General features: G+C 37.2%; 2 protein-coding genes across 4 annotated transcripts; both read right to left on the bottom strand.

The window, feature by feature from the left end:
- Positions 1-1359: 1359 nt before the first annotated feature.
- On the bottom strand, positions 1360-2137 carry LOC150031013 (signaling peptide TAXIMIN 1-like). Its single transcript, XM_090309355.1, has 2 exons — positions 1850-2137; positions 1360-1728 (listed from the first exon to the last, which is right to left on the bottom strand). Exons 1-2 carry the CDS (start codon positions 1966-1968, stop codon positions 1614-1616), a joined length of 234 nt encoding a protein of 77 aa, XP_090165481.1. The 5' UTR covers positions 1969-2137; the 3' UTR covers positions 1360-1613.
- Positions 1532-8469, bottom strand: LOC120083817 (pentatricopeptide repeat-containing protein At1g28690, mitochondrial). Of its 3 annotated transcripts, XM_039039698.2 has the most exons (5): positions 8330-8469; positions 6373-8240; positions 3683-3859; positions 3486-3599; positions 2527-2859 (listed from the first exon to the last, which is right to left on the bottom strand). In XM_039039698.2, exon 2 carries the CDS (start codon positions 8014-8016, stop codon positions 6445-6447), a length of 1572 nt encoding a protein of 523 aa, XP_038895626.1. In that variant the 5' UTR covers positions 8017-8240; positions 8330-8469; the 3' UTR covers positions 2527-2859; positions 3486-3599; positions 3683-3859; positions 6373-6444. The 3 variants fall into 3 exon arrangements, with proteins under 3 accessions (XP_038895631.1, XP_038895626.1, XP_038895630.1); XM_039039703.2 differs by lacking the exons at positions 2527-2859; positions 3486-3599; positions 3683-3859; positions 8330-8469 and adding an exon at positions 1532-1728 and having other exon boundaries at positions 6373-8170; XM_039039702.2 differs by lacking the exons at positions 3486-3599; positions 3683-3859; positions 8330-8469 and having other exon boundaries at positions 6373-8170.
- Between the last annotated feature and the right edge of the window lie 2613 nt (positions 8470-11082).

Below are 11082 nucleotides of genomic sequence, written 5' to 3'. Positions count from 1 at the left end.
CGACTCGTAGGCCTTCTACCTCCACGCGGCATTGCTCCGTCAGGCTTTCGCCCATTGCGGAAAATTCCCCGACTTATCAGATTTGAGTTAACCAAGACCTGGATCGTTCTCTGAATCTTACGCGAACTAGAAGACTCAAAATGGAGGTGTTGAGGCTAGTGAATGTACTTTCCGAAGGCGCGTAAGAATAAGAACTTTTGAGGAGCCTTGGTGTAGCTTGCTGAAGACAATGGGGATTTGAGCATAATCTCTGCTACTATTGGCTTCGCCGGAGAGTTTTGGGTCTCCATTGTCACCATCACTTCTGCCTTGCTCACTTTAATTCCAATCCGCTTTGATTGTATGATCAATCATATGATCATCTGAAGGTTTACAATATCATGTCTATGTAAATATCCGTAAAATGTTGATGTGGACGGATTTTAGTGGAAATATATTTTTTAATATATATTTAGAGGTAAGAGGAGTCAAACTACAAATCTCGTGACTACTAAGTACTAATATATGTCAGTTGAGTAAATATTATAAAAATAAAAAATATCCCGAGATACACTTATCTCTTATGCATCTCACTCAAAAGAATTTGTCACGATTAGACAATTTAATGGGTTGTACAAAAATAGGTATAGTTCAGGATATACCTAAGTATTTTTCTATTTTTTATGTTTTGTAGATAACTATGATATAATAAAAATGTCGATTTACCTCTAAAATATCGATATGTCGATGAAAATTTAATATTATAGTAATTCGATTTTTTGTGGGATAAATTAAATAGGCTTTTCCTAGCCTAAGTTCTTTTGTTTTATTTTTTATTTAGTTATTTATTATTTTTATTTTTTTTAAAGGTATTAAATTAATGCGTGAGGTGGAAAAATCGAACCTCTAACATGGAGATTAATAGTATGATGGCATAAACACTATCAGCTACTTCCACAATCCCTTTTTACTTCTTTTTTCTAATTTTTTTTATTTTTTTTATTTTTTTATTTTTTTTTATTATTTTTTTTTTTTATGTGATTAGAATGAGAGTATTACTCACTTATAAGACTCATTTTTTCATTAAGATTTGGACTTAAATGATTTCAGAATTCAAATATTTTATAAGAAGTAAATGATTTCAAATTTCTATTTAAATTAAGAACCCGATTGATTTAAAATAATTGAAAGTAATTTTTCTTAGAGCAAAATATAATTTTGGTCGGCCAATATGGAGTTGATGTATATTTGATCCTTCACGATTTCAATAAACACTTTAATCCCCAAAGTTTGCAAAACTATTTTAAATGATTTCTGACTTAAGTTTAAACTAAGGAAATGCTAACTAAACTCTTAAACAATGATGGAATGACAATGAAATAAGAAATAAGATCAAAACGAAACATTTCCAAATGAAATATTGGTTTATCAGTCGCTTATATTTTTCGAAAATTAAACACTTAAGAAATAAGAATATTACCATACAACTCTTAAACACCTCATCTCAACCTATAAAGAATGGCTATTGATGGCTTTGATTAGTTGAACGTGCTTGGTGTCAACAATCAAGTTATTATTATCTTATAATAGAGATTGGATAAATGTTTGTTGCATAATCTTCAGGCAAAAAGATCCTAACATGGGATTTTCCGCTTCATGACTAGAATTGGAGCATTGATCAAAGCCCATGCGAACTCAAGTACCACTGTCACACACAAGCAGCAAGGACATATGCAACTGAGAACCGATCTGCAAAACCAAATAAAAACAGATGAATTGTTATAACATTATAAAATAGAAGACCAAAACAAAAAAAGTTATAAAACAAGAGAGATGTTCGATATACACAAGTACAATAATACGTACTAACCCAAAGATCCAAATAACAACACCGATGAAGCCTACAAAGAGAGAGAGAAAGGCAAACGGCAGGCCGAGAAGAAAGGCGAGAGGTCTGCAGTTACATTTCTCACAACAGCAGCAACACATGATTAATTATAAGCTAATCTATTGCTCTTCTTGTAGACTATAATTGGAAAGGTTGACAAAAAAGCATTCAGCTGCAACTTGCAGATTGTCATACCTAATGTTATCACTTTTTACTATAGTTTATAGCAATTCCAAAGCTCCTTGTTGGAATGAACGCCAATATACAGTTATAAGCATGATCTAATATCGTTTCCTCATGAATCTCATTGCGCCGGCTTGTGCCAGCCTGCCTTTTTCATTTGGATCATTTAAGAACATATTTTAAAAATTGGGCAACGTAATAGTATGGCATTGGATAACTTTGAAAACTTCTAAACTAAGTACGAAAAGTTCAAACATGAATGCATAGAGAATGACAAATTAACAATATCACACAATATGCATTGATAGACATAGACTTTTAAGCACCAAAACCATCCTGTTGGTAATTATAGGAGTGATGCTCTTCTTGAATGCTTGAATGGGCTTATCTATAGACTATACTATTGCCTCTCACCAATCAATTTTGCGCATGCTGGTTCACTGATCAAAGGCTTCAAATCCAAGATCCCAACCAAGTATGGCAAGTGGCACTTGCAAAATTTTCTTAACTTTAATGAGTGAGTACTATATAGAGGTACAAGAAGTTATCTGGAAAGAGCAATCCTACATCAATGCAACTAAATAAGCGTGAAAAACAAGGGAGAACCTAGAGACACGGGTCTACAAAACTCTCCTATGTTGCCCATTGCCTTATTCTAGCAAACCACGTCAATCGCCCAGGTTTGTCTCTCCCAACCTGAAAAATAGTAGTTTTAAGAAAAGAGTGAGTATCAAGGAAAACTCTCCTATGTTGTCTATTGCCTTGTTCCAGAAAACCACGTCAATCGCCCAAACTTATCTCTCCAGGACCTGAAAAATAGTAGTTTAAAGAAAAAAGTGAGTATTAAGGACACCCAGTAAGTAACCCACTTTTGGAGTTGGTTTAAGCAGGCACATAAAATAAATCAAATTTTGACCTATAAGGCCTAAACTTTTTCATTATTCAAAGCATTTTCTATTAAACTTATCCCTTCGGCTTTAAGTGTACAACCCATTTCCTCTTTAAACTTTTAAATGTCCAACTCTTTGATGCTATGCAAACCCCTCTTGAGACCTTACCCCAGCTGATGGTTAGTTGGCATCCAATCAGTAGCGCCAAGTATTGGTTTACCAGCCCAACATATATAGGGAAAGGTATGGACCACAACCTTCGAAATCATTGACCTTTGTAAGAAATAATTAAACTTCACACACACATATGCATAAAGCCCCATAATGTATCCAGTTGATGCATAACAAACAACAAAGTCCATAAGTTTTTCAAGCTAAAAACACTTATTTACTAATAACTTTTCACGTACTTCATATTTGCAAACTTAACATAAAATTCAACACATTCCATAACAGCATGACGCAACACACATAATTCCAAACAATTACAGCAAACAAGTTCCAATCTTGGACTTGAGGTGAACCACTGTGGTTAAATCACTTACCTTAAAAATTCCTTCACGAAAAATCATACAACTGCACCAATCAAAGTCTTCATACAAGACTAAGCAAATGAAACTCTTTTGGGATTTAATTCAACTAACTCCCATGGTCTCAACCTATCAAAGAAAGCAAAAACGAACCATTTAGAACTAATTCAAACCACCCATCCTACTTTAGCAAGAATTTGAAAGAGTGTTACCCCAATGACCAGTCTACCAATACTCCTGTTTTCTTTGCAGATTGGTATCCGAAATCAGGCAAGTTCTCAAATTTGAGTTTTTTGAGACTTCTTCCGCTTGTGCCGTCGTCGCCATTAAGAGGAACCCACACTGCCGCTTGCCACAAAAACCTTGTCTCTGTTTCTTGCCAGAGCAAACTTGAAGAAGGAGAAAAACAGGGAAAACAATTAGAAAGGACTGGCGGTGGAGGAAAAACAAAAGGAGAGAGACGGTGGAGAACTTCCACGCTGAGGAGAAAAGGAAACATAAGGGTTTTCAGCTTTTCTTTTTCTTTTTTTTTTCTGATTTTTTTAAACCCACTTTCCTTCTTTTATTTGGAGGAAAAAAAAAACTTTTAAATTTTTTTTTTTTTTTTTTTTTACTCTTCTTGTAAAGAAATCCAACCCAATTTCAACACTAACCTTAAGAAAGGATCCACACCAAAATTTGCTTGGCATAATTAGAAGTTAAACTTACTTGAAAACGAATTCCACAGACCCAACTTTTGTAGGGAGAAACATTCCATTGATGAATGAAATAGAGGGATACAAGAAATCTCTCCAATGGGATAGGAAAAAAGATAGAGTATAAGAATTTAATGGAGCCTCATGATTACACTAGTTATACGCATGAGTAAGCACATAATCAAAAAAACGATCAAAGGTAAAAGACATGTCTCAGAAAGATTCGCCCATTGCGTTCCCCCCAAAGATTCCGGAAGAAGCTTCTCACAATAGCCAGCCAAAGAATTTTCCTAGAACAATCAAAAGGATGCCTCACAAGCAGAGTAGCCAAAAGATCAAAAATGGAATTAGGTAAAACCAAAAACCACCCGCAAGCATCCAAAACAAGAGTCCAAAACCGATGCGGAAAAGGGCAATGAGCAAACAAATGAGGCTGAGTCTCGGAACAATGGCAACACATAGAGCACCAAGAGGGGGAGAGATGCATGTATGACATACGACGTTGGAAACGATCAACTGTATTAATGGCACCAAGACTGAGCTCCTATAACAAAATTTTAATCTTCTTCGGGTAAGAGTCCATCCAAATTACACGATAGAGATCTTTCGGGAAGGGATCAACAGAATTGAGCAAGTCAACCGTATGAGATTTGGCAGTGCAAGAACTAGAAGAATCTAAAGGCCAGACCCAAATATCAGTAGAGGGGCAGAATCGAACAGATGTGAGAAGATGCGATAAAGTAGCCCATTCAAATAATTACTAGATCATTAAGATTACGACGAAGATGAAGATCCCAAGATTCAGTTTCAGCAATCCAAACATCAGCCACCATATCATTAGGGCGAAGGGCAAGGTGGAACATACAAGGGGAAGTAGCAGATAAAATACCACAACTAAGCCAACGATCTATCCAAAAAGAGGTTGTAGAACCATTACTAATACGGCCCTGGACACAACTATCAATCAAACCAACATTTTGACAAATGTATCTCCAAGGGGAAAGATGAAAGCCTTGATGTCTAGAAGAAGACCAATCCCTCCCACTCAAAAAGTGCTTAGCAACAATAACTTTCTGCCATAACGCATCAGGTTCAGTAACAAAACGCCACATCCATTTATCCAGGAGCACAGAATTACGGTGATGAAAATTACTAATGTCAAGGCCCCCCATTAATTTTGGACCTTGAGTAGATTCCCAGTTCATATTATGCATACCACCTACATCACGAGAGCCTTCCCAAGAGAAATCACAAACCAACTTTTGCAACATAGAAATTACAAAGCTAGGAGCACGAAACAAAGATAAGTAGTAAGTGGGTAAATTAGACAGGTGTAGCCTGAATAAGGGTATGTCTGCCACCTTCACCTTTAGAGATATATGCATATTTCCAATTATGGAGCTTGTATTTAATTTTCTCAACAACAGGATACCAAAAAGGCATACACTTAGAATTACCAACAAGAGGCAAACCCAGATAGAAAGATGGCCACCCCCCCAAAAAAAAAACCAAATTTATCCAACATCTATTGACAATTAGAATCAACGAGGTGAATACCAAGCAGCTCACTTTTTGACCAATTGATATTTAAATCAGAGGCACTCTCAAAGATACCAACCACATCAAACAGATTCAGTAAAGCTGAATGATCCGCAATAGAAAATAATAAGGTATCATCTGTAAATTGAAGATGATTTAAAGTGAGAGAAGAAATACTACTAGAATGAGAAACAATAAGACCCCGAGACGAACTGTTCTCCAAGAGATGACTCAGACAATCAGCAACCAAGATAAAGAGAAACGAAGAAAGAGGATCTCCTTGCCTAATACCACGAGAAAGAATGATCTTCCCACGAGGGCAGCCATTAAGAATAATAGAATAGTTTGCACTAGCAACACAACCTCAAATCCACTGATGCCAAACAGCCCCAAAACCTTTAGCCCGTAACATAGCATTAAAGAAATCTCAGTCCACTGTATCAAAAGCCTTCTCAAGATCCAATTTAATAACCACATCAGCCTTATTAGATGAAAACCAATAGTCAATCAGCTCATTTTCCATTAAAGCAGCATTTAAGATCTCTACCAGCCACAAAAGCTTGTTGATTAGCAGCAATAGCATGAGGGAGGACAAGTTTTAAGCAAATACAATCAAATGAGAAACTAATGAAAGAAATATAACTCCAATAGTGAAAAATTAACATTACCTTAGAGTAAAACACTGGCCGTTACATCAAATTAGACAAACACTTCTTTGACCAAACAAGCAAACTGCATCGTCATAAGATGCCATCAGCAGCCCCAACCCAACTGCTACCTTTACATTTAACTCTTCTTATCTTCATGATCTCTCTCAGTTCACTAACATTGTCCCATTTCCCAGCTTCTGCAAAAGTATTAGATAATGCCACATAAGCCCCTGGTCGACTGTTAGCACTCAACTTAAATAGCTCATTGGCAGCTATGCAGGCCATTTCAATGTTTCCATGAAGCTTTGCTGAGCTCAGTAGAGCTGCCCATACATCAGAATTAGGAGTCTCAGGCATTCGCATAATGAATTCCCATGCCTGAAGTAAACTTCCTGCACGTCCCAACAGATCAACCATGCATGCATAATGCTCCATTTTTGGTTTCAATGAGTAGTCTCTCTCCATGCTTTCAAAAATTTCCCAGCCTCTCTCTACTAGCCCTCCATGTGCACAAGCTGAGAGAGCACTAAGAAAGGTAACAAAGTTCGGCTGAATCTGGTGTTCCTCTTGCATAATGCAAAAGAGGTTAAGTGCTTCACTTGGGTATCCATTTTTGCCATATCCATCTATCATAGACGTCCATGAGAAGATATTTCTTTCTGGCATTTGGTCAAAAACTCGACGAGCATCTTCCGTTCTTCCACATTTGGAGTACATGTCTAGAAGGGCACTTCCCATTCTGATATCTGTGAAGAATTTAGTCTTCATAAGTTGACATTGGATTTGTTGGCCTGCTTCAAAAGCTGCCAACATTGAACAAGCACCGATCACACTAGAAAATGTTGAAATATTTGGTGAAAAACACAAACGCTGCATGTCAATGTAAACCTCAAGCGATTTCTTGGCATGTTCATGTGTTTTACTATAGCCTTCAACCATAGCATTGAATACGACTATATCCTTTTCAACAGTCTTGCTAAAAATTTCTTCAGCATCTTCAACCAACCCCTGATTCATATATCCTGAAATCATCGATGTCGAACATATCACATTCTTTTTCAACATCAAATCAAACACCATCCTAGCAAAACATATATCACCGTTTTTAACGTACGAGTCAACAAGCGCCGTGTAAAGTACATCATCTGGTGACACATCTGACTTCAATATCTGAGCATGGACCACTCTTCCTAAACTACGCAATACAGAGTCACCACGTGCACATGTAGACGCCTTTAAAAGCATTGAAAATGTATACCCATCAGGCCTTTCACCTGAACTGATGAGCTCACGGACGAGAGCAAGAGATTCTGGTACTTTTCCCATCTTTATGTACCCACCGATCATATAATTGTAAGCAGAAAGTGTCTTTTGAGGCAACACATCGAACACTTGACGTGCAAACTTCAATGACCCACATTTCAGGTGCAATATGAGGAGCTTGATGGAGATATTTGTATTGGGTATGAACCCAGTTTTGAGAATATGCGCATGTATCTTTTGGCCATGAGAAGGATCATCTGAATTGATGTAATGTTGCAGGGCTGATGACAAAGAAGTGAATGTTTGGTTCGAAATTTGGGTTGCAGCGATGGAGGGAACATAGTCACTTAGTGATGAGAAAACGCGGTGTGTAACTGATTGAAATCGGCCATTTTTCATCTTTCCATGACACCGGTTACAATCACTCAATTTCAGTCATCCGAATATTCTTTTCGATTTTCCAAACTTAATATTCTAGCATGAACTATTATACCATTCATCAAGCCACACTATCCAAATTTATATTTTGGAATGGATGTAGAATCTACTTACCTCGAGTGACAATCCTACAATCCTCGATCAAAAAACCACCTCTTAAACAAATGCCAACTTCCTTGAAAGGTCTTAAAACAATCACGATAAATTTTAGAAAGTAAAACTCAATTCGGAAACCTTAATGGAAATTGAGACTGTTCAAGAAGGATGTCCTTACCTAAAATCAACCATAAACCCTAATCGATCAGTTTGAAATAGTCCAAAACTATAAACAGAAAACTTCTTCATGTTAGAAACTGAACTGCCCATGAAGGAGGATGGCCGACGCAATTACTGGCAGAAAGAGACCCACGTTGTCGCCGATTCATGGAGGCTGAACGTCGGCAGGTGCGGGGTTTTATCCCCGGAGGAGAAAAGCACTAAAGGACGGAAGGGGTCGGCGGCTGTGAGGAAGAAGGAGAGGAAGAAAATAGAGGCCAGAGCTCCGACAATTGGGGAAAAAAATTATCCTTTTTAAAACGAATGTAATTTTGATCTCTAGGTAAGAAAAGACCATTATATATTTTTTTTTTAGTAAAAAAATTCAAAACCTTAATCTCTCCCTCCATTACCATTTTCTTGCAATCCTTCAAATTCCTTTTAAAACTCCTCACAACTCGTCACATTTTTTTCTTCAATATTTCGGTTCATCATCTTCAAGTTCATCAAAACATCTTCATCAAGTAAGTGTTTATGCACATTTTAGGAGGGTTTTGGTTTTGGATTTTTTGGCATCTTGATTTTATGGGTTTTCATGGGGTTTCATAATGTTTTTGATTTCTTTGTTAAAAAAATGTTCCATTTTAGAATGATTTTGAGACCTATAGATAGTATATGAGTTGATTTGTACATTAGAACCCATTTTTTTGCTTTAAACTCCGATTTTCGAACTTTGAGTATCTCCAATTCGATGATGCCCGATCGGGCTTCTTTAGATATTCACTGGGTAGGGGAAATTGTGACCGAGCGGCACCGGGAAGGGGGATGGGCCGGGCGAGATGGGGTAGGACTGGGCTAGTTAGAGAGAGAGATTGATCGGGAAGGGGATTGACCGGGGCAGGGCGCGAGACCAGTAAGGAACGGGCGGGTATGGGTTTAGCCTAGTCCCGGGACCGACCGGGTATGGGGTCAGGCGACTTGGGAAACGAGGTGAGACCAGGCAAGAAGGGGGAGGGACGGTCGAGCTAGTTTGTGGCCCGATCCTGGGACCAGTCGGGTATGGGGTCAAGCGACTTGGGAAACGAGGTGAGATCGAGCAAGAAGGGGTGAAGAGGCGAGCGGTTCAAAAAATTAGCTACTAGTTTTTGGCCCGGTCGGACCCAAGACCGGGCCAAAAATCAGTAGCTTATTTTTTGGATCTGGCGACTGGGGACCAAGAAGGGGCCAAACCAGGCAATCTTCAAACCTAGCTACTGGTTTTTAGCCCGGTTCTAAGCCCGACCGGGTATTGGGCCAGGCCAAAAATAGTAGCTTTTTTAAAAAAAAATTAAATATTCTAATGCATTGTTATGTTGTGTTTACTTCTAATTTATATATTTGATGAAAAATGTAGGTTATAATGGAACTAGAAATGAAGGTTCATCCTAATGATCATTTTCCTGCAGCCCTTTCATGTTGTTCCCATATAGGAAAGGTTATCTCTAAAATTAAGAAAAAACTAACTCCTGCACAATTAGTCATATTTGGACAAACATGTTTTGGTCATCTCTTTGATACAAACATCATCTTTAATTGACCACTTATCCATTTTATATTTCTTCGATAAGTAAAGGAAATTAGGAGAGATATTATTAATTTTAATCTTATGGGGAATATGTATCATTCAGCCAAATGGAGTTTGACCTTATTACAGGACTCAAATATCAAACTAGAATTGTGAGGGGAGAAAATCATTTTGTCACTCAGAGCTAAGTATCTAAATGATAATGAGGGTATGAAGACATATGAGTTGGACTATATTTTTCTAACACTTGAGTTTGAAAACGATGTTGACGCAGTGAAAATTACATTGTTTTATTTTATTGAGTTTTCTATAATGGATAGAGAGAGGAAAAAAACAAATGAATTTTAAAAATTTAGCGATCATAGATGACTATAATAGATTTTGTATTGAAGATTGGAGTAAGAAAATTTTTGGAAATACAATCAAACGACTTAAATAAGGACTGAAAGATAAAACATTGGCGTATAAGGGCAATGTAGATGGAAAACAATAGACATACAGTCTTTACAGGTTTTCTCATGCTTTTTAAGTAATTTAGTTAATTTGATTTAATGAATATTCATTGAATTGCACCACTAATACATACTTACATTTCATATTGGTATGGGCATACGAAACGATTTCATCATTACCCAGTCACGTTGCAAACAAATTGAATGACAATGCGATACCACGCATTTTGAAATGGTTGCTCACATTCTCCTCCATATGGAGTTATTAGAGACGAAATCTTCAGGTCAGATGCAGTATGTTCCTTTTTTCTATTTTTGAGTTAGATTTTTTTTTCCATGATTATAGCTACTTAGTTTATTTATTCATGATTACAATTTTTTGTAGATAAAAATCACATTGCAACTCGTTCCATCTGAGGAAGAGATTCAATTCATGAATCGTGTTATGGAGCCACCCATCCTTCCAGTTGAACCACCTGCACCACCTACACCACCTCTACCCACAAATGATGGCAATGTTGTTGGACCATTGGAACTACCTCTACCCACAAATGATGAGGATGTTGCTGGACCTTCAAACACTAAGGAGGTTGATCACAGTGATAGTCAACGAATCCAACACTAGAAAACCAAGAAGAAGCGGAAGAAGTATCACAAATTGATTAAGTTAATCAAAGGTATTGATCATCGCATGGATGAAACGTGACTTAAAGAGCATTAAAAAGTACTTGCGACAATTATCAAAGGTAAGGATAT

This window comes from Benincasa hispida, unplaced genomic scaffold, assembly GCF_027475165.1.
Source record: "Benincasa hispida cultivar pf3 unplaced genomic scaffold, pf3_genome.v1.1 HicScf1524, whole genome shotgun sequence".
NCBI classification, from domain to species: Eukaryota; Viridiplantae; Streptophyta; class Magnoliopsida; order Cucurbitales; family Cucurbitaceae; genus Benincasa; species Benincasa hispida.
The sequence above is the reverse complement of the archived record's forward strand: the minus strand, read 5'-3'. Positions and strand labels throughout refer to the sequence as shown.

Coding starts and splice junctions, on each gene's coding strand:
- LOC150031013 (XM_090309355.1), bottom strand. CDS start 1,968: ATGTGTTGCTGCTGTTGTGAGAAATGTAACTGCAGACCTCTCGCCTTT. Junction 1,729..1,849: donor GTTGTTATTTGGATCTTTGG/GTTAGTACGTAT, acceptor TTGGTTTTGCAG/ATCGGTTCTCAGTTGCATAT.
- LOC120083817 (XM_039039698.2), bottom strand. CDS start 8,016: ATGAAAAATGGCCGATTTCAATCAGTTACACACCGCGTTTTCTCATCA.